The 21,663-nt window shown below is 41.2% G+C and overlaps 1 protein-coding gene across 4 annotated transcripts in view; it reads left to right on the top strand.

Moving 5' to 3' along the window:
* Positions 1-21,663, top strand: part of ZNF532 (zinc finger protein 532) — a 229,839-nt gene that overhangs the window by 99,358 nt on the left and 108,818 nt on the right. For all 4 annotated transcript variants that reach the window (XR_003852972.1, XM_029579489.1, XM_029579507.1 and 1 more), the window contains exon 3: positions 19,828-20,009. Coding sequence is in view for 3 of the 4 variants with exons in the window: in XM_029579489.1 (XP_029435349.1) it covers positions 19,828-20,009 (182 nt within the window). In the remaining variant the exon portion in view is untranslated. The remainder of the gene's footprint in view (positions 1-19,827; positions 20,010-21,663) is intronic.

Genomic DNA, 21,663 nt, shown 5'->3' with positions numbered 1-21,663 from the left:
CTCTGTCTGGCCCCTACTGGCATGCCCAGCATGGCACCACCCCTGCAGCCAGCAGGGGTCCCCTTTCAGTCTTGTTTAAAAAGCTACCGGAAGTGCCGAAAAATAAAATAAGAAACGTAACGAACCCAACACCGCAGGGCGGCGGGCGGGTTTCGTGAGGACTAACATCCTGCTGTCCTATGAGAACACCTGTTACAGGTAAGCAACATTTGCTTTCTCACAGGACAAGCAGGATGGTAGTCCTCACATATGGGTGAGTACCGAGCTGAGGATGTCTGAGTATGCACCAAATGTATTCAGGTGTGCAAGGCATTAGGACTGGGGTGAAATTTGGTCGAGGGCATCCTGAACTCTACCGGGCAGGCGGAAGGGTGTTGGTACGTCAAGTTGTGAATAGGTTACGCAGGACAGATTGGCCGAAGATGGAATCTTGTCCTCCAGCCTTGTCCAAACAATAGTGGGCTGTAAAGGTATGGAGAGAACTCCAGGTGGCAGCCCTGCAAATGTCAGGAAGCGGCACCGAGCATAGGTGTGCTACTGAAGTCACCATGGCCCTCACAGAGTGTGCTTTAACACGGTCTTGAAGTGGAATGCCTGCTTGCTGATAGCAAAAGGATATGCAGTCCGTTAACCAGGAGGAGAGAGTCTGCTTACCCACAGGCTGCCCCAATTTGATGGAATGGAAAGAGACAAAAAATTGAGTGCTTTTCCTGTGGGCAGCTGTATGGCTAGATAGAATGCTAGAGCCCGTTTACAGTCAAGGGTATGCAGAGCCTGCTCTCCTGGACTGGCATGGGGCCTGGGAAAAAAGGTAGGTAGTATAATGGATTGAATGAGATGAAACTCTGATACTACCTTAGGCAAGAACTTAGGGTGAGTGCAGAGTACTACCTGGTCCTGCAGAAGTTTAGTTTAAGGCGGATAGGTAACTAGGGCCTGTAACTCATTAACTCTGTGAGCCGAAGTGATTGCCAAAAGGAAAATCACTTTCTATGTGAGATAGCGAAGTTCACAGGATTGGAGAGGCTCAAATGGTGATTTCACGAGCTGACCCAAAATCAGGTTGAGGTCCCAAGAAGGGGCCGGAGGACACAGTGGAGGCTTGAGGTGAAGTAAGCCCTTCAGAAAATGTGTTACAAGGGGTTGTACTGATATGGGAACATTCCCGACACCTTTATGAAAGGCGGCTACCACACTGACATGCATCCTGATGGAGGAAGTTTTTAGACCTGACTCTGACAAGTGCCAGAGATAATCCAGAAACTTCGTGATTGGACAGGTAAAGGGGTCAAGGGATTGAGAAGAACACCATGACTGAAACCTGTTCCATTTGTAAGAATAAGATTTTCTCGTGGAAGGCTTCCGTGAAGCAATCAGGACACGGGAAACTGATTCAGAAAGGTTAAGTGGCTGAAGGATTAACCTTTCATCATCCGTGCAGTCAGGGACAAGGCTTGAAGATTGGGTTGGCACAGGCACCCGTCGTTTTGCGTAGTCAGAAGCAGGTCCTTTCCCAAGGGAATGTGCCTGCGAATGGAGAGATCGTGAAGTATTGGAAACCACACTTGGCGTGGCCAGTGAGGTGCTATCAGGATCATGGTTCCCTTGTCCTGATGTAACTTCATGAGAGTCTTTGAGAGAAGTGGAAGTGAAGGGAATGCATATAAGAGACCGGATGTCCATGAGAGGGAGAACACATCTCATGGCTGATAGTGCTGGCTGTGAGTGAGAGAGCAGAAGTTCTCTATTTGCGATTTTGAGGTGACGCAAAGAGGTCTATTTGAGGGTAACCCCATTGTTGGAAGATCGAGTCCGCTATTGAGGGGTTGAGAGACCACTCGTGCGGTTGAAAGGCGCGACTTAGCTTGTCTGCCAACACATTGTTCACTCCCGGCAAGTAGGTGGCTCTGAGGTACATCGAGTAGGAGAGGGCCTCCCCCCATATCTGCACAGCTTCCTGACACAGGAGGTAGGAACCCGTGCCTCCCTGTTTGTTGATGTACCACATGGTCACCTAGATGTCCGTCTGAATCAGGATGACTTGGTTGGAGAGGCGATCCTGAAATACTCTGAGAACATATCTGATTGCTCGAAGCTCCAGGAAATTGATTTGGTGTTTGGCTTCCTCTGGAGACCAAGTTCCTTGTGTCTGCAGATTGGCTACATGGGCTCCCCAGCCGAGGTTGGAAGCATCGGTGGTGAGAGTTATTTGAGGGTCTGGAGCCTGGAAGGGCAAGTCTTGGAGGAGATTGATCTGATTTTTCCACCAGGCAAGAGACTGACGGAGTGAGTCAGTGACATGGACAATGGTCGACAGGGGCTGGATGCATTGAGTCCATTGTGACCTTAGAGTACACTGCATGACTCTCATGGCTAGGCGGGCCATTGAGGTGACCTGAACTGAGGACGCCATGTGTCCCAGTAGGATGAGCAAGCGGCGTGTAGTCGTGTAGCGCAGAGTCTGCAGCTGGTGTGCGAGAGAGATGAGAGTGAGAGCTCATTGTCGAGAAAGAAAAGCTTTTGCCTGCAAGGTGCCCAAGTCTGCCCCTATGAATGATAAGGTTTGAGATGGTACTAAGTAAGATTTGTTGTAGTTGACGAGAAATCCTAGCGAAATCAGAGTGTGTTAGGTAAGATTTATTTATTTATTTAAAGAGTCTTCTATACCGATGTTAGTTGAAATATCACCTCGGTTTACATGGAACAAAAGTAACGGAAATTACAAGTAACAGGGGAAGGGTAGGGGGTACAAAAAACCAATAGGAGAGTAGAGAAGCATAGGAACAATTAACAAGTGAACTATAAGATGTAGGGATGAGATGTAAGATGTAGGGATGGGATGTAAGATGTAGGGACGACAGAGCAGTTTGCTGAGTGGGAGCCCTGATCAACCAATCGTCTAGATAGGGGTAGACGTGAACACCTGAGGAAGGCGGCAACTACTATGAGACATTTTGTGAAGACTTTAAAAAAGGGTTGTACCATAAAGAGACAACATTAGAAAACTTTCATGGTTTATGTAAGGTTAATACTAATTCTTCAAATTCAGTTAAAGTTCTATGAGTAACATAAAAGCATGATGGTATGAATAAAAATCAGAGAAATGAACACCCCCTTTCCTTTTGGTAAAATTTTTTAAGAGCTATTCTCAGAGCTTTGTCACACCATAAAAATGGACTAATATGTTTTCCACCTCCTGATAAAAATTTTTAGGGAAAAAATAACAAAACAGAACCATACTGAGAATAAAGTTAAGATGTTCAAGATCAAGATGATCCCACCATAAGAGGACTTTGGATGCATCGGAGATGGTCCGAGGCCTGGGCTCTGAGACTGGGCCTGACTCTAAGATGAGGCCCAGGAGTTGGGAACTGGCTTCCAGGCCAGGCCCCAACATTGGACCTGGGTCTGGGCCAAGTATCTGGCATCGGGACCTAGCCTCCAGGCTGAGCCACATCATCAGGCCTGGACCTGGGCTCTGCCCTAGGCTGGGAACCCATGTTAGGACCCAGGCTCCCTGACTGGCCTGTGTCAGGCCTGGGTCTGCGTCGAGGCCCTGGTGTCAGGATCTGGCCCCCTGTCTGGGCTATGACAGGAATCTGCCTAGGCTAAGGCCCCAGGTATCAGGACCCGACCTCTGGGCCAGGCCCAGCATTAGGCCTGGGTCCAGGTCAAGGACCCAGTGTCAGAACCCGGCCTCCAGGCTATAGCATCACGTCTGGGTCCAGGCTCCTGCCTAGAATGAGGCCCAAGTCTCAGGACCTGGCCTGGCTGCTTCCTCAAATGCCCGTTGAATCAGATAAGTTTGTTCTGGGGGGTTGTAGGTCGAGGCCCCGGTGTCGGCCTGGTTCTAGGCCAAGACCCTGGCAACATGCTCGTGTCTATGCTTTGGCCCCTGCTTGGGTCTCAGCCTATGCCTTAGGTGGGGCCTAGGCCTATGCCTGATGAATTCATTTAAAACAAATGCAACAAATATTGTTTATTTCATTTGTGGGGCTCCTGATTCATTTCAGGGCCTCTGAATGAAAAAAAATCAGCTTTATTTCTTGCATTTTGCACATTCTTTTTAAAAAAATGTACATCCCTACTTGTTATAACTTTAACTGCTGCTTGTCTGCTGCCCAAGTACATTGCTATTGAAACTCACCCCATTTCTTCCATCATCTTTCATCATCTTTCGTTTCTGATTCTTGGCAGGTGGCTGCTTGCCTGTCACTGACTGCTGGAAGGAGTCGAGGGCATGGAATCACATTGGGGAACACTTTTCCTCTTTTCTGCCCCTTTCCCCTGACTGGAAAAGGGGTCTCTGAGTCACCATTACCACTTACACCCTCCCCAGATGCCAGCACTAAGGGGTGCTGCTTATGTAGGTGATAATGCATGTCAATATTAGTTAAGTGCCCCTTTTGTTTCCAACAAATTATGATATTTGCACAGTGATTTATTAAAGAGCTCAGTTGATTTAGAGATCTGGAGGATCCATCCTAACTTAGAAAATGAACGTATTTATTTATTTATTTATTTATTTGTTTGTTTGTTTGTTTAGCATATTCAAGTAACAGAGTTACCAATCACTTCGGTTTACATTCCAACAAAAACCATGACATGAGAATGTCTTGCATTAAACCAGGGTGATCAAACTTGGATACAAAGAACTGGGTTTAACATAGTGTATAAGAAAGGAGACTTGACCGGTGAGCCTAATGCTAGCTGGTGTAATGTTCAGTGACTAAGAATAGGGCACAGGGATTAAGTGCTACTACGGCGGGTTTATTAGAGCGAAAGTACCATTAGAGATTTGCCAAGGACAGAGTCTACTAGTGGGAGATTTGATAAGACAGATGAGTTAAGAGAAGGCTTGGTTGAACAACCAGGTCTTGAGTCTTTTTTTAAAGGTGATCGGACATTGTTCGAGCCTGAGGTCTGAAGGGAGCGAGTTCCATTGCTTTGGGCCAGCGGTGGAGAGAGCTCTTTTCCTTAATGACGTTTTGATAGGGGGGGCCTGTAGAGTGTCTCTATATGCTAGTCTCACCGGTCTAGAGGTAGTGTGAGGCTGAAATGGGATCCTGAGATCCAGTGGGGTGATGTTGTGAATGGCTTTGTGGATGATTGATAAGACTTTGAACAAGATTCTGAATTTGGGAGCCAGTGCAGGTACTTTAGGATGGGTGTTATATGGTCTCTTTTGTTGGTTTTGGTTAGAATCCCTGCTGTAGTGTTTGTAACATCTGTAAAGGTTTTATAGTGTTAGCAGGGAGGCCGAGTAAAAATGAATTGCAATAATCGATTTTAGAGAAAATGATTGCTTGTAAAACTGTTCGGAAATCTTGGAAGTGGAGGAGAGGTCTCAACCGTTTTAAAACTTGGAGTTTAAAAAAGCAATCCTTTACGGTGTTATTGATTAAACTTCTGCAGTTCAGTTGATTATCCATGATGACTCCAAGATTTCTGACTTGGGGGGATAGGGCTGGTTGAGAAGCGGGGTGTGTGTTGGACAGCGGGTAATTACCATCTTGGGTGATGAGGAGGAACTCTGTCTTGTTGGAATTGAGTATCAAGTTGAGGCTTGTTAGCAGGTTGTTGATGGATTGTAGACAAGAATTCCAGAAATCCAAGGTTTTGTGAAGTGAGTCAGTAATCGGTATGAGAATTTGAACATCGTCTGCGTATAAATAATGGGTTAGATTTAGTTTGGTAAGGAGCTGACAAAGCGGGAGCAAGTATATGTTGAATAATGTTGGAGATAATGAAGAACCTTGTGGGGCTCCCAGAGTGGAGCTGATTGGGTGTGACTCTTTACTGTTGATCTTGACCTTGTAATTCCTGTTCTGGAGCAAAGATTTGAACCAGTTGAGGGTGATGCCTTTGATGCCAATATCAGCTAGACGATCTATTAGAATATTGTGATTCACCGTGTCAAATGCCGCTGTTAGGTCGAGGAGGATGAGCAGACAGGGTTGGTTTTTTTCGAGGTTCAGGAGAATGGTGTCTGCAGTGAGATTAGGAGGGATTCTGTGTTTCGGGATTTACGGAAGCCGAGTTGAGACGAGGAGAGTATGTTGTTGTCCAAGAATTCCGAGAGTTGTTTATTTACTATTCTTTCCAAGATTTTGGCAATGAACGGAAGGTTTGCTATAGGGTGAAAGTTGGCCAGGTTGTCTGGAGAAAGATTAGGTTTTTTCAGAAGAGGTTTCAGGATGGCGACTTTGAGGGGGTCAGGGACTAGGCCCTGTGCTAGGGAGCAATTAATGATCTGTGCGATAGGCTTGGTGATGGCTTTAGAACTGGTGATGAGAAGGTTGGCTGGGATCGCATCCAAAGGATGAGAAGCCGGTTTAAGTTTCTTTAGCACATTTTCCATCTCTAAAGAGGAGGTAGGCTCAAAGAACTCCAGGCTTGTGGTTAGTTGTAGAGGAGCAGTGAAGGGATGTGGAGGAATAGGATCTTTGTTTTCCTTAAGCGGTGCCAGAAGGTTAGAGATTTTGTTCTTGAAATAGGTGACTAGTTCAGCGGCTTTGCTTGCAGCTTTATCATCTGGAATAGACGTGGAGGGTGTTTTGGTGAGGGATGATACCATGGAAAAGAGGGCTTTTGGGTCAAAGATGAAGTGGTGGATTTTCTGTGAATAGAAGTCTCTTTTTGTGTGAAGAATGGAGATCCTGTAATGGTGCATAAGGGATTTGAAAGCCAACAGGTTTGCAGTTGACGGGTTTTTGCGCCATAGCTGTTCTCTATTTCTGAGTTCACGCTTTATGGTTTTTAGTTCTGGTGTATACCATGGTTTTTTGTTGTCTTTGTTTGATTGAATGACTTTGGTGGTTAACGGGCAGGTAAGGTCTGCCACTTTTTTAGTGATTTTAGACCAGGAGGCTGAGGCTGAGTCAGCGTCCGAGAGGTCAAGATGGATTAGCTCTGCAGACAAGTGAGAGCAGAGGGTTTCCTGGTTGCATAGCTTTCTGAATTGGACCGTGTTTTTCTGTGTTGATGCGGGGGTAGGTTGGTGGTTCTTCAAGGAAGTGCTGATTAACATATGGTCCGACCATGGGACTGGCAAGCAAATTGTGTGAGAAGAAAGGGTGAGGTCCTGGTTTATGAAGATAAGATCCAACGTGTGTCCTGCTTTATGGGTAGGTTCATTAATGATTTGTTTGAAACCCATGAAGTTAAGAGTGTTGAGGAATGCGTCACAGCTGGAAGAGCGTGGAGTTGCATCCACATGGAGATTGAAATCTCCCAGAAGTATGGCCGGCGTGTCAGTATTGATGTGTTTAGCTATGCATTCAATTAGTGGAGATGGGTCTGATTCGAGGCATCCTGGAAGGGCATAGGTAAGTCCTATTTGCAGGTGGGAGGATTTAAATGCTGAAAATTCAAGAGAATGTGATGCGTTTGTAACCTGAAGTGACAATCCTAGTTTTTTGTTAGCTGCAAGAAGCAGACCGCCTCCTCTTTTTTTCAGTCTGGGGTAGAGAATATATCATATGATTGTAGAGGAAGTTGGTTGATTATAGCAATATCTTCGGGCTTTAGCCAAGTTTCGGTGATGGCACAAAGGTCAGGATGAGCTTCCATAAGATAGTCGTATAGTAGGTGAGTCTTTTTCAAAAGGGATTGCGCATTCAGCAGAGTTAAGGAGAATAAGGTGAGGCCCAGCAGTTGGTTCAGAGGGGAGATCATGATTGGGATGAATCTTTTTTGTTGTATGGAGGGTATAAACTTGTCTAATATACAGAAAGGCTTGATTTTCAAAACAACTCAGGCAGATAAAACCCTCTTTTACATGTGCAAAGTGTGGGTCATCCTTTATTTGGAAATATCTCCAGATCATGGATTTCTTCCATGATCCCTTCTGTACCTCCTTACTGGAAGATGCTGGCACTGGAGCTTTGGGAGATGATGGACTCTGAGGAACAATGCCAGGGACATCATTTGAGCTTTCTACCTGTGCTGCCTACTCTTCAGCCCTCTCCTCATTTTGTCCTGTCTTCCCCATCAGTGAACTGGATGATGATGTTAACACACTGTATATGCCTCCCAAATTTTCCTCTTCCAGTATACTTTCAATATCTTCTGATTCAGACACCCAAGTAATGACTCTTCATCTGAATCAGTGGAGGAAAATATGGCTTTGACTGTAGCATCTGCTGCAACTTGTTCCCTCTTGTTGAAAACAGAAGATTGGAGAGAAATACACCCACTGTCATCTGGCACATCATCTCCATATGCCAATTTCTTTGGCATAGGGCTGGCTCCTGCTGCCTTAGTAGTTCAGAAGAAATTCTTCTTAAGTTTCAGTGCAGGACTACTTTTTTGATTCTTGCTAGCATTGCTAGTACCAATGCCAACCTGCCCAGTTTTGGACAAATTTACATTTGTCATCTGCTCTGCCTTACCCTAACCCTGACATGATTGTTTCTATGTCACTGGGAATATGAAGATTACAACAAAGATTTAATATTTTTCAGTGGTATTGTAATTCCCAGACTGTGCCAGTACCATGCTGTTCTGTAGAGAACACAGAGAAACTGCTGCAGTGAGTGTCACACTGTCTGCACTACTTCTCTGCACAGACAGGCTTCACAAAATAGTCTGCCCTGTCCTCAATGCTCACGTATGCCTAGTGCCCACTGCCCACACTGTGCCCACTGCCAAGCAAACAGAGAATAAATGATTAATCTCAAGTGCACATAAGGCTTCAATCACTTGAAAGGAAAAGCAGAACATAAATTGCAAGTGAAGCAACACAAATCTGCAATGAGTCACAGATACTATGATGCAGCACTGCTTCACTGCTTTGCTTTCTTCTCTTGTGTGACGGGCTGTTGATGGGCTGGCATACTGGGTCTATAAAATATGCCACAGCAAAAAAACTTTAGCAATCAATTCAGAGCTATGTTTTCACACAGCCAATGTCTTGGGAAGCACTGCAGAGCAAATCTTGGACATGCTCAGTCTTCAAGATCAGCACCCAGACTAGCAAAATGCTGAAATATGTCATTCCTCTCATCTCCTTGAGAGCATGCACATCCTCCCCTTTTCTGCTGACTGCTTGCTCTACACTATATCAATTTCTAACTGTACACATGCACCTGTTGCTTTCCTATATTTTCTATAAATCCACTGACAATAATGACTTATAGAAATCATTCTATTTCAAACAAATGAAACAAACATCATTAATTTAATGTGGGGGTCCCCACAAAGAAAAGAATCAGCCCCTATTCAATTTGTTTTTCAATTTTGTTTGAAACGAATGCACATGCCTTGCATGCCTTCCTTATCCACATAAAGTAGATAGCTTACATTTAAACCCCTCAGATGGAATACCCTTAACTATAAATAGCAGAATTAGAAAAGGTACAGAGAAGGGCAAACAAAATGATAAAGAGGATGGAATGATTTCTCTATGAGGAAAGACTGAAGAGGTCACATCTCTTCAGCTTGAAGAAGTGATGGCTGAAGGGAGATATAGTAATGATCTATAAAATAAGTGGAGTGGAATGAGTAAGCATTAACAATTGTTTACTCGTTAAAAGAGTACAATGAAGTTACTAGAAGATACATTTAAAACTAATAAGATGAAATATTGTTTTACTCAATGCAAACTTAAGTTCTGGAATTCGTTGCCAGAGGATGTATTGAAAGCTATTAGTGTAGATGCATTTAAAAAAGGTTTGTACAAGTTCCTGGGGGAAAAGTCCATAAACCATTAAGGTGGAATTGCAGAAATCTACTGCTTATCCCTAGGATAAACAGCATGGAATCTATCTACCCCTTGGGATCCTGCCAGATACTTGTCACCTGGATTAGCCACTGTTGGAAACAGGATTCTGGACTTGATGGACCTGTGGTATGACCCAGTATGGCAAGTCTTATGTTCTATGCTAACTAAGAGATTTTGATATAGCGAAAGCAATAAAGACTCCAATGATATTTTGAAGAGGAAGAGTTACAGAGGACAATCTTGCATTATATTTGTATGTAAAACAGTCTAATTAGATAGTACATTTTTAACATTCAAATAAGAGCAGGGATGCTCATATAACAGCCGAATATTAAACAAGTCTCTAAAACCAAACCATTATAAAACTTAAGAATGAATCCCATTCCATATGATCGAAAGTCTTTTGATATCTAAGGAATTAACTACCAGGAGCTCCAGTATATTCTGCACGATAGAAATAATATTCTGAATCATATGAGCATTATCCATAATGTAACACCCTCTCTGTGGATCAATGCTTCAAAAAATGTTATAATCAACATTTAGTAGTGAGATTGATCTATAATTAGAAACCAACAAAGGATCTCTATTTAGTTTAAGAAATACCACAATCTGAACATCAATAAAAGTGAGAAGAAAAACCAGTATCCTGTATTTTCTGAAAAAGAACCAGTAATTTAGGAAGTAGTTTAGTTGAGCAAGATCTGTAAAATTCAGCTGAGAAGCCATCAGATCTCAGAGATTTCCATAGCTGCAAAGACGAGAGGGCTTCTTAATCTTTGTCATATGTTTTGAACTGATTATTGCCTAATATATATAAACTGAAGTATCATAAGAACAGAGTGTAACCAAGCTGCTGGCACTAACTTTCATAAAGGAGATAGAGCAGTTTTTAAACTAGAACAAGGGGGAAAGCCGACAGTCACTCAGCAGTGCATGTTTCGGAGAAATGTATCCTTGAAGGATATTAATGAAACAGGAGAGTTAGGGCATCCCACAGAGAGGTTCCATTAAAAGCAAACATAGTCCATATGCCTATATGTAAAGAATCACCAAAGCTAATGATTTCCGAATTATCCCAAACAACTGAAAAGCAGGTTGTTAAAACAAACAAAAAACACACTTTGAAATGTCTGTATGCCAATGCCAGAAGTCTAAGAAGTAAGATGGGAGAGTTAGAGTGTATAGCAGCAAATGATGATTGACATAATTGGCATCACAGAGACTTGGTGGAAGGAGGATAACCAATGGGACAGTGCTATATCAGGGTACAAATTATATTGCAATGATAGGGAGGATCAACTTGGTCGGGGTGTGGCACTTTATGTCTGGGAGGGTATAGAGTTCAACAAGATAAAGATCATACAAGAATCTATATAGGTAGAAATCCCATGTGTGTTGTGTAAAAGTATAGTGATAGGAGTATACTACTGTCCACCTGGACAAAATGGTCAGACAGATGATGAAATGCTAAGAGAAATCAGGGAAGCAAATCAATTTGGCAGTGCAATAATAATAGGAGATTTCAATTTCCCCAATATTGACTGGGTAAATGTAACATCAGGACTTGCTAGAGACATAAAGAGAGGGAGCTATTTTAGATTTAATTCTTAGTGGAACGCAGGATTTGGTGAGAGAGGTAACGGTGGTGGGGCCACTTGGCGACAGTGATCATAACATGATCAAATTTAAACTAATAACTGGAAGGGGGACAATAAGTAAATCTGCAGCTCTAACACTTAACTTTCAAAAGGGAAACTTTGATAAAATGAGGAAAATTGTTAGAAAAAAACTGAAAGGTGCAGCTGCAAAGGTTAAAAGTGTTCAACAGGCTTGGACATTGTTTAAAAATACAATCCTAGAGGCGCAGTCCATATGTATTCCACGCATTAAGAAAGGTGGAAGGAAGGCAAAACGATTACCGTCATGGTTAAAAGGTGAGGTGAAAAAGGCTATTTTAGCCAAAAAAAATCCTTCAAAAATTGGAAGAAGAATCCATCTGAAGAAAATAAGATAAAACATAAGCATTGTCAAGTTAAGTGTAAAACATTGATAAGACAGGCGAAGAGAGAATTTGAAATGAAGTTGGCCATAGAGGCAAAAACTCATAATAAAAACTTTTTAAAATATATCCAAAGCAAGAAACCTGTGAGGGAGTTGGTTGGACCATTAGATGACCAAGGGGTTAAAGGGGCTCTTAGGGAAGATAAGGCCATTGCAGAAAGACTAAATGAATTCTTTGCTTCCGTATTTACCAATGAGGATGTTGGGGAGATACCAGTTCTGGAGATGGTTTTCAGCGGTGATGAGTCGGACGAACTGAACAAAATCACTGAACCTGGAAGATGTAGTAGGCCAGATTGACAAACTAAAGAGTAGCAAATCACCTATATCAGATGGTATGCATCCTAGGGTACTGAAGGAACTCAAAAATGAAATTTCTGATCTATTAGTTAAAATTTGTAACCTATCATTAAAATCATCCATTGTACCTGAAGATTGGAGGGTGGCCAATGTAACCACAATATTTAAAAAAGGCTCCAGTGCGATCCGGGTAACTATAGACCAGTGAGCCTGACTTCAGTGCCGGGAAAAATAGTGGAAACTATTCTCAAGATCAAATCGTAGAGCATATAGAAAGACATGATTTAATGGAACACAGTCAACATGGATTTTCCCAAGGGAAGTCTTGCCTAACAAATCTGCTTCATTTTTTGAAAGAGTTAATAAACATGTGGATAAAGGTGAACCTGTAGATGTAGTGTATTTGGATTTTCAGAAGGCGTTTGACAAAGTCCTTCATGAGAGGCTTCTATGAAAACTAAAAAGTCATGAGATAGGAGGCGATGTCCTTTCATGGATTACAAACTGGTTAAAAGACAGGAAACAGAAAGTAGGATTAAATGGTCAATTTTCTCAGTGGAAAAGGGTAAATAGTGGAGTGCCTCAGGGATCTGTACTTGGACTGGTGATTTTATATATATATATATATATATAAATGATCTGGAAAGGAATATGAGTGAGTTTATCAAATTTGCGGATGATACAAAATTATTCAGAGTAGTTAAATCACAAGAGATATAAACAGGAAAAGAAGAGAATCTCTGTCTAACTTGGTGGTTAAGAAGGACCTTGCAAGACTGGAAGATTGGGCATCCAAATGGCAGATGTGGACAAGTGCAAGGTGTTGCACATAGGGAAAAATAACCCTTGCTGTAGTTACACGATGTTAGGTTCCATATTAGGAGCTACCACCCAGGAAAAAGATCTAGGCATCATAGTGGATAACACAATGAAATTGTTGGTTCAGTGTGCTGCGGCAGTCAAAAAAACAAACAGAATGTTGGGAATTATTAGAAAGGGAATGGTGAATAAAACGGAAAATGTCATAATGCCTCTTTGTTGCTCCATGGTGAGACCGCACCTTGAATACTGTGTACAATTCTGGTCGCCGCATCTCATAAAAGATATAGTTGCGATGGAGAAGATATAGAGAAGGGCAACCAAAATGATAAAGGGGATGGAACAGCTCCCCTATGAGGAAAGGCTGAAGTGGTTAGGGCTGTTCAGCTTGGAGAAGAGACAGCTGAGGGGGTATATCATAGAGGTCTTTAAGTTCATGAGAGGTCTTGAACGAGTAGATGTGACTCGGTTATTTACACTTTTCAATAATAGAAGGACTAGGGTGCATTCCATGAAGTTAGCAAGTAGCACATTTTAGACTAATCGGAGAAAATTCTTTTTCACTCAACGCACAATAAAGCTGTGGAATTTGTTGCCAGAGGATGTGGTTAGTGCAGTTAGTGTAGCTGGGTTCAAAAAAGGTTTGGATAAGTTCTTGGAGGAGAAGTCCATTAATGGCTATTAATTAAGTTTACTTAGGGAATAGCCACTGCTATTAATTGCATGAGTAGCATGGGATGTTCTTAGTGTTTGGATAATTGCCAGGTTCTTGTGGCCTGGTTTGGCCTCTGTTGGAAACAGGATGCTGGGCTTGATGGACTCTTGGTCTGACCCAGCATGGCAATTTCTTATGTTCTTATGTATTGTAATGTGTTTAGTAAGGCATGTCCTCTATAAGTGGCCAATACATTATTTTAAATAAATAAATAAAATAAGTGATATTGCGGGATCCAAAAACTCTTCTCTGCAGCTGTAAGGAAAGGATACTTAATATTAGCCAAAAAATCAGCAAATAAACAAGTTTCATTAGAGGATATAGATGTGTATAAAGATAAATAATTTTGAAATTGTTCAATAACATCCACATTCTTAACCACCAAGTTAGACATATCAGATTAAAGAGCAGAGATTCTCTTCTTTTCCTGTTTATATCTCTATCTAGCCAACAACTGACCTGTTTTATTATTTTCTGAGTAATATTGAGGTTTTTGGAGAAATATCACTTTCCCAATATACTCATGTAGCAAGATATTAAACTGATACTTCAGTTTATATATATTAGGCAATAGACAACAATCTTGCAATCTAATATACTCCTGTTCTAAATGAGAGATTTTGCTTCAGAAAAGTTATGTCTTTATGCAAATCTTTATGCTTCTTTATAATATAGCTGATAATTTCACCACTTTAAAGTCCCTTTATAAAGTTTGAATAGAGATATTGGGAATGTCATTATACATAAAAATAATTATCTATTGCAGTATGAAGATGATCTATAAATGTCATGTTCTCTGAAAGACCAGCATTAAATCTCCATGAAGAACTCTTAGGAGCAGGAGGCAACCAGTTTAAGGAAAGAGAAATCATAGCATGATCAGAGATAAGGATAGGGTGAAGTCCATTAATGAGCCTCATTTACTGATGCCAAATGAGAGTAAAAAATAATCAGTCCTTGAGTAGAACTGATGGTGAAATGGAAAAAGGTATAAACCTTATCCATGGGATGCAGCAGCCTCTAAGAATCCACTAATCCATACCAGGACATCATACCATGAATCGCTGTATGCAAAGGAGATGCTGTATGCAAAGGAGATATTTATTGCACGCACAAGTTATAAAATCAGGGGTCAGCGTGCACAAGGGGGTGCACAATTGTGCATTTTGCACATGCCGAGCTGCACTGCCCTCCCCCATTCCCCCTAACCTGAGCTTCCCACCCCTTCCCCTCCAGCCCTACTCTAACACCCCCAAACTTTTTATCTTACCTTTTGCACCTGCCTCTGGGCAGGCACAACTTGCGCAAGCCGGCAGCCTGCTGGCTCGCGATCCTTTGACACAGCAGCAAAGGCCGCTGTGTCGGAGGCCTCTGGCCATGCCCCTGACCGCCCACGGACCGCCCCTTTAGTAAGGCCCTGGGACTTACACGCGTCATGGGGCTTTATGCACGTTGCCGGGCCTTTTTAAAATAGGCCTGGCACACGTAAACGTTTGAAAATCCGGCCCATACTCACATTGCATCAGTTCTTCCCATTATTTATTTATTTATTTATTTTATTTAAATCTTTTTCTATACCGTCGTTAAGGTGGGTACCGTCACAATGTTTATAGTAAGGCACAAAAGTAATGCTATTAAAATCTATCAGTTTACACAGGCGCCATTAGGTTCGGTAACATAGTTTTTAATCAATGTTAGTTGTTAAATGAGTGAGAACACTATCATGTCCAGGTCAATTCTATAGCAGTTTTGAGTCTAGGACTCATTCTATAAATGTAACTTATCCTTAGTGATGAATTCTATTAAAACATACACCCTTAGTGATTCCTGTTTGTGTGGGTGTTTCGTATCTTGCACGTCCCTGTTTTGAAAGAAAAACATTGATGACCACTGTTTCCCAAGAATTGATGACTAAGAAGCATGACAATGTCCAAATTATCAAAAAGAATTTAAAAAAAGAAAAAAAGAGTTTAGCGATCAGTTGGACCACAGTCAAACCACAAAGGCTTATTGGAAAAGTCAACATATAGAAAAAAAAATTATTTACATCAAAAAACTTCAGAATATCAACTTACATCCTCATCCTCATCACAGAAGTTCCTATCATAGTAGAGGATAGGAGGATGAGCTGAAAACTAATTCAGCAGGATTGTTTCTCAAGTTATCATTTGGGTCGAAGCTGTGAGACTATCCAGATACTATTTTAGATCCTCTGGAGATTTGTAAGTCTTAGTATCGTTATAAGCGACCTGCATCATGGCAGGATATAGAATGCCAAAACAGGCCCCTATAGCTTTCAGCCAAGGATGGAGATTAAGGGACTGTTTGTGGCATTGAACTGTCATTGTTGCTACATTAGGCATAAACAGCAGCTTGAGTCCATTATAATAATAGGATCTGTTTCTTTAGCGATAGCTAATATGGCCAAAACATAAGGATAATAAATTAAACACTATTAGCCTGGGGAATTTAGCTTGCTTCAGTGGGCGTAATGGGACCTGGTGAGGACTATTTCCAGCATTGAAGCAAAGGAAATCTCCAGACCCTTTGGGATGAAATTTAACAGACACGCCAACATATCTTCCCTACCTTCCAGGATCCCCAAAAAGCGAAGATTATTTCTCCTATCTCTGCTGGATAGGCCCTCAATGTAACATTGCAAGGTGGCCATCTTGGCAAAGACACTCTGCATCTGAACAATGGTGGCTTCATACTGATCCATGAGATTATCAAGGAAATCCACTCTTGATTGAGGAAGGTGACACTGAATTAGTAGACCATTCTGCCAATCTTAATTGTGCAATATTTTCCACATTTATCTGCAGCATATCTTTCAGTTGCTGAAGCTCTGCAAGAACCAGATCAGATGAAGCTGCAAACTTACCAGGCAGCACCTGCACCGGGGTCAGGGGATCTTGTTTTGATTTCATAGTACTGGATGCTAAAACAAAGGCATTTTCAAATCTATTCACTTTCAACCCAGACATCTTCCTGAGTATAGGAAACTGGTTTTAAGAGATGAATAGATGTCTATAATAGAATGCTGTATTTAATCTTCATCTGCTCAAAAGGAGCTAGATCAACAGGCAGCCATATTCTTCATGGCTCATGAGCGCCCCCTGTTGAATCTAAGCTGTGATAAATGGAGTTCCTTAGACAATAATAATTGTTACCCTGACTGCACATTTAAATTTCATTATTGACATGGAAATGAAAAACGATGAACTGGATAGTCAATCTTCTACTTTGTACTAAAGTGTGTTGTCATGCAGTGTTTATTATTTCACATTGAAGTTGGAAAAATAACTTGCCATTTGGAAGGATGACATTAAGTATTAATTATATAACAGAGAAAAAAATATATACTTGATAGGACAAATTATTTCTTCTTGTTTTCTGGCTGCAGTAGCAGAAGCAAAGAGGAGAAGGAGGCTGGAAACAGAAAGACAGACAGGAGAAGAGGCCTTAGCAAACAGTACTGTAGAGGAGGCCATGCAGGCAGAACAAATCCAGGATGTATAGGCCCTGGACCTCACTCTACTGGGCTTATCAATTAGTAAGTGTGTTTTGAGGGATGTCATAGTTTGGTGCTAGTAAGACAAACCATAAATATTGCAGGTCTAATGTTAACTAGATTTACAAGATAGAAATCTCTAAGCATTTTGAGGACTTTTACCTCTCCCAAACCCCAAGAATAATTGGAAAATATGATTTTCCAGAAATAATTTTATTTTTATTACATAACATAAATGCAAAACAGTAGGAAAGGTCATACTATTGCTAAGCATATAACGCTGCAAGGTGTATGTAGTGATAGGAGACAGTCTGTGCTTTATGGAGTTTATGGTCTAGTCGACAGATGGACATTGAGAACAGATGAAGACTGAGGATCTATTGACAGAGCTACTTTAGTGGATCAAGATTCTTTGCCCTTTAAGATCTAATGGAGAATACGGAGGAATAAGTGTGGGTCCAGAGCAGGGGATGCGAGTTGGGCCATTTGCTTCTGTTAGTTGAGGTGAGTTGCATGTAGACGTGGCACCTGTAGATAGAATGTAGTCAAGGTATTTGGCCAGCATAATTTGTCTTTCTCCTTCCCATCACCCTTTCACAGATAGCTAGGTTTCCATGGAATCTGTAAAGGAATCTGTAGGAAAAACCTACTCGCATTGATCTCAGGCTTGGGAAGGTGAGTAATTCAATCTAAAATCCTAAATCCCCAAATCTGTAACAGAAACTGTTATTAGATAATATCAGAACAAAGCAACTGCAGATAGGGATAACTAACTACTACTACTACTACTACTACTGTTATCATTACTGTATAAGGATCACCACAGCACATGTGAACAGAGGAGGAGAGTGGTCACTTTAAATGAAAGAGGTCTCCACCTACCAAAAGCTGATATTAAAAAAACAGCCTATAAAGCAGCTGAGGGTTTGAGTGGGACTCACCTTTTTTCACCTCTCTGATCTAGGGCTTGAGAAACGTAGGTTTTGATTTGTTTATAAGAGCTAGTTCATAGAGCGCGGTACTGGACCACACATCTTCTCTGCCTAATGGGGGCTTCCAAAGGGTCACTTCTTTCTCCTTTTTTTTTGTTTAAAATCTTCATGGCATTCCTGGGAAAAAATTCTTCAGAATTGTAGTTCTTATTACCAATTATACGTTGATGACATCTAGCTGGCATATTCTTGCTCTTAGCACCTTCAAGCAGGGTCTGTCAGTAAGGCCCCGATGTAAGAAGGCACAATGGGCTGTGTGCGCATGTCAGCGCACGGTTTGTCACACACTGGGTGTACCACTTCTCTCCTGATGCTACAAGGAGTTTAGCACTCAAAAATGCCTTCCCAATCATGAGTAAAGCTGTTCACACAAATGACTGCTCTTGCATTCATATCCAGTTTTAATCAAGGCATTCACAGTTCCCAACGCAGAGAGGTACACAAGCTTAACTCAAGTCTTTTCTCTGGAAAAGTGAAGTGAAGTGAAGTTCAGAAGTGAAGTTTCTGGGGTTTCTGTCACTCTTAGAGGTCGAATTTGGAGTTTCTGATACCATGGTCCTGTATTGGGCATTTATGCACAGAAAAAAAACCCCCATGATTTAGGAGCATAAACCATGATTTCTGTGCATAAAAGTTGAAGTCCAAAAAATTCTGCTTACAAAGAAAGCCTAAGTCAGGAGCATAAAAGCTGTGGTCTAACCCAAGTCAGAAATACATCTTTTATGCTCCTAACTCATGTTGTTTTCCTAATTTGAGATAGAATCACAACTTCGTGGTCCTAACTCATATTTTATCTGCACAGCTTTTATGCACACAAAATATGTTCTGCACACATTGCACATAGACTCTATTTTATATGCAGAAAACATGATTTCTGCACAGATTGTGTTTGTGAGCATTGACCATGATGCATGCATTAAAACATTTCTTGTGTACATCAAACCTGTTATGTGCACATAATTCATGTTATCCTGCTAACCAGCCAAGCCACAGAGCAGCTGAAAATGGACCTCATATCTCCTTGGAAAATGCCCTCCCAGTTCTACATGATAGCCTTTCAGAAGTTGCAACATCTATCTTTTACAAATAAACCTTTTTTCCTTTTGGGCTGGTGTACTTGAAATTCATTCAGTGGCTCTGCCTGCTCTGCAGTTCCTCTGCACCCCAGGTGCTAGACATGTTGATAAGAATGCCCATGGAGCAAAGGCAAAGTTGTAGTGTTGTAACTTCAGTCATGGCTGCTTCTGAAATATTTTTAAAAGGAAAAAAACTAAAGCCTTCTGTAACTTGCAAGGGAAGTGTTACTGTTGAATTCCCCATGTTCTTTTGAAATATTGCATAGTACACAGTGGACAGAGTTTTCCTCTACGTATATTAGCATTTCACCTACTACCGGTAAATAGACAGGGAATTATATGATTGAACAGAGAAGGAACTTTTTTTTTTTTTTCAAACAGGAGAAAATATTAACCATACAACTTAAGAATGTGAATTTTTATAAAGCCAAGAAAATAGATGGTCAGACTTTCACATTATTCCGTGGGAATACTTGCATTAAACATTTTGCCAAATTTGAATTCTTTACAAAACTGACTCCTGATTTTATTGGCAGAAATGCTCAAAAAAGCATACGGAAGCCAAATATTTTATATTGGATTTGTTTGTTATTGGGGTTGTTTTTTTCTTTTTACTTTTTCAGAAGACTTGTAGCATTTGCCAAATGCTCCTTCCCAACCAGTGCAGCTTTGCCTCCCATCAGAGAATCCATCAGCATAAATCCCCGTACACGTGTCCTGAATGTGGTGCGATCTGCAGATCTGTTCATTTTCAGACTCACGTCACCAAGAATTGTCTGCATTACACCCGGAGGGTTGGCTTTCGGTAAGTATTGCTGTGTAGTTAAGCTTTGCAGGCACAATATAAAAAATACACAAAATATAAATACGCCATCAAGGTGATTGATGCTTTGTTGTGCCTGATGACTTCAGGAAACGAGAGAATAATTCCAGAGCATCAAATTCCCTTTTTCCTGTTCACTGACTCAGAATTTAAGTAATCATGAGTGAAATAGTTGTTACCTATTATTGTCTAAAATATCTGTTAAAGATCTGCATGTTTTGTGTGGCTTAAAGGAAAGTTGTATTTGGTACAAATTGAGCTCTGGAATCTGCATAGTAGCACACTGGACAAAACCACGGGCTCATTCTTGGAGTCTTCTGCCACCTGTAGGTTTTCTTTCTCTTAGTCTGCAATTATAAATTGCCAAAATTAATGTATGCCCCGAGTATCATTTAACACCACTTGGTATACAATAGCTATAATTTCTAACCATTGGTTTTGGGGGGGGCATAAGTGATCAATAATTCCTTCTGTTTCTTTTTATTAAGAGCATAACATTGAATAAGAAAATAACCGAAGCTATTTTGTGTGACTTCAACAATGTATAATGTTCATTTAAACTCATCGGCATGGTGCAAATAGATCTTCCCTAATCTATAAGACTGAAGTGAGAACAGGAAACTGCTCGATTATCTGCATCTGCATGCAGCCGAGAGGAAATGTATTCCGCTGGGTCTGTGCATGGTCGAAGTGGACCACCACTTTTAGCTTTAAGGAGAGTAATTTTCAAGTAAAAGATCCCAGTCTGTATGCAGAAAACAGAAGGCATTGATGTGTTGCTTACATGTACTTTTATTCGCATTTTCATAGGGACATTCCTGGGACAGGGTTAGGCTAGGAGAGGCAACAATGCACAAAGTTTAGGCAGAAAAACATAGCAGTAGGAAATGGAGTTACAAATCTCTGTAACTAATTTTTCCTTTTCTAGTTTTCAAAAGGAAAATATACTTTTCATCTAAATGCACAGTTTTGAAATGTGAGCCCTAAGGAGTGAATTTTCAGAGTGGTTTCACACGTAAAAATAGCATATGCTGCATGCGCGTTAGTAGTATGTCCGTGTGGACATGCTATTTCATAAACGTCGAGTACGCACACATATAATTGCCTGCCTTTACATATAAATGTGGGGTCATTATGAATATGTTATATATTTTATGCACCTACAATGTGTGCATGTATATTTATAAAACAGGCAGAGAAAGCACGTGCTTTCTTGCACTGGAAATATTCATGTGTACTGAAACATACGCGCATACTTTTGGAGTAGAATTCTGCAGTATGTTATAGACTGTGATGCTTCTGATGAACAGTTTATAAAATACTAGCAAAAATTTCCACATGTGCAGTTATGCAGGAGAATGCTTTTTCACGGATAGGTTTGAAAGCTAGGCTCTAAGACTGATATATCAAGCAGGTCATTTTTTTAAAAGCCCATTTCTGCACCCAAGCAGGTGTGGGCAATTCTAGTCCTCGAGGGCTGCATATCAGTCGGGTTTTCAAGATGTCCTTAATGAATATATGCATGAAATAGATTTGCATACAACTGAGGCAGAGTGCATGTAAATCTCTCGCATGCATATTCATTAGGGATATCCTGAAGTTCCGACTGGTTTGCGGCCTTCGAGGGCTGAAATTG

Source organism: Rhinatrema bivittatum, chromosome 1 (genome assembly GCF_901001135.1).
Source record: "Rhinatrema bivittatum chromosome 1, aRhiBiv1.1, whole genome shotgun sequence".
NCBI classification, from domain to species: domain Eukaryota; kingdom Metazoa; phylum Chordata; class Amphibia; order Gymnophiona; family Rhinatrematidae; genus Rhinatrema; species Rhinatrema bivittatum.
Note: the sequence above shows the minus strand (reverse complement) of the source record. Positions and strands in the feature narration are given on the sequence as shown.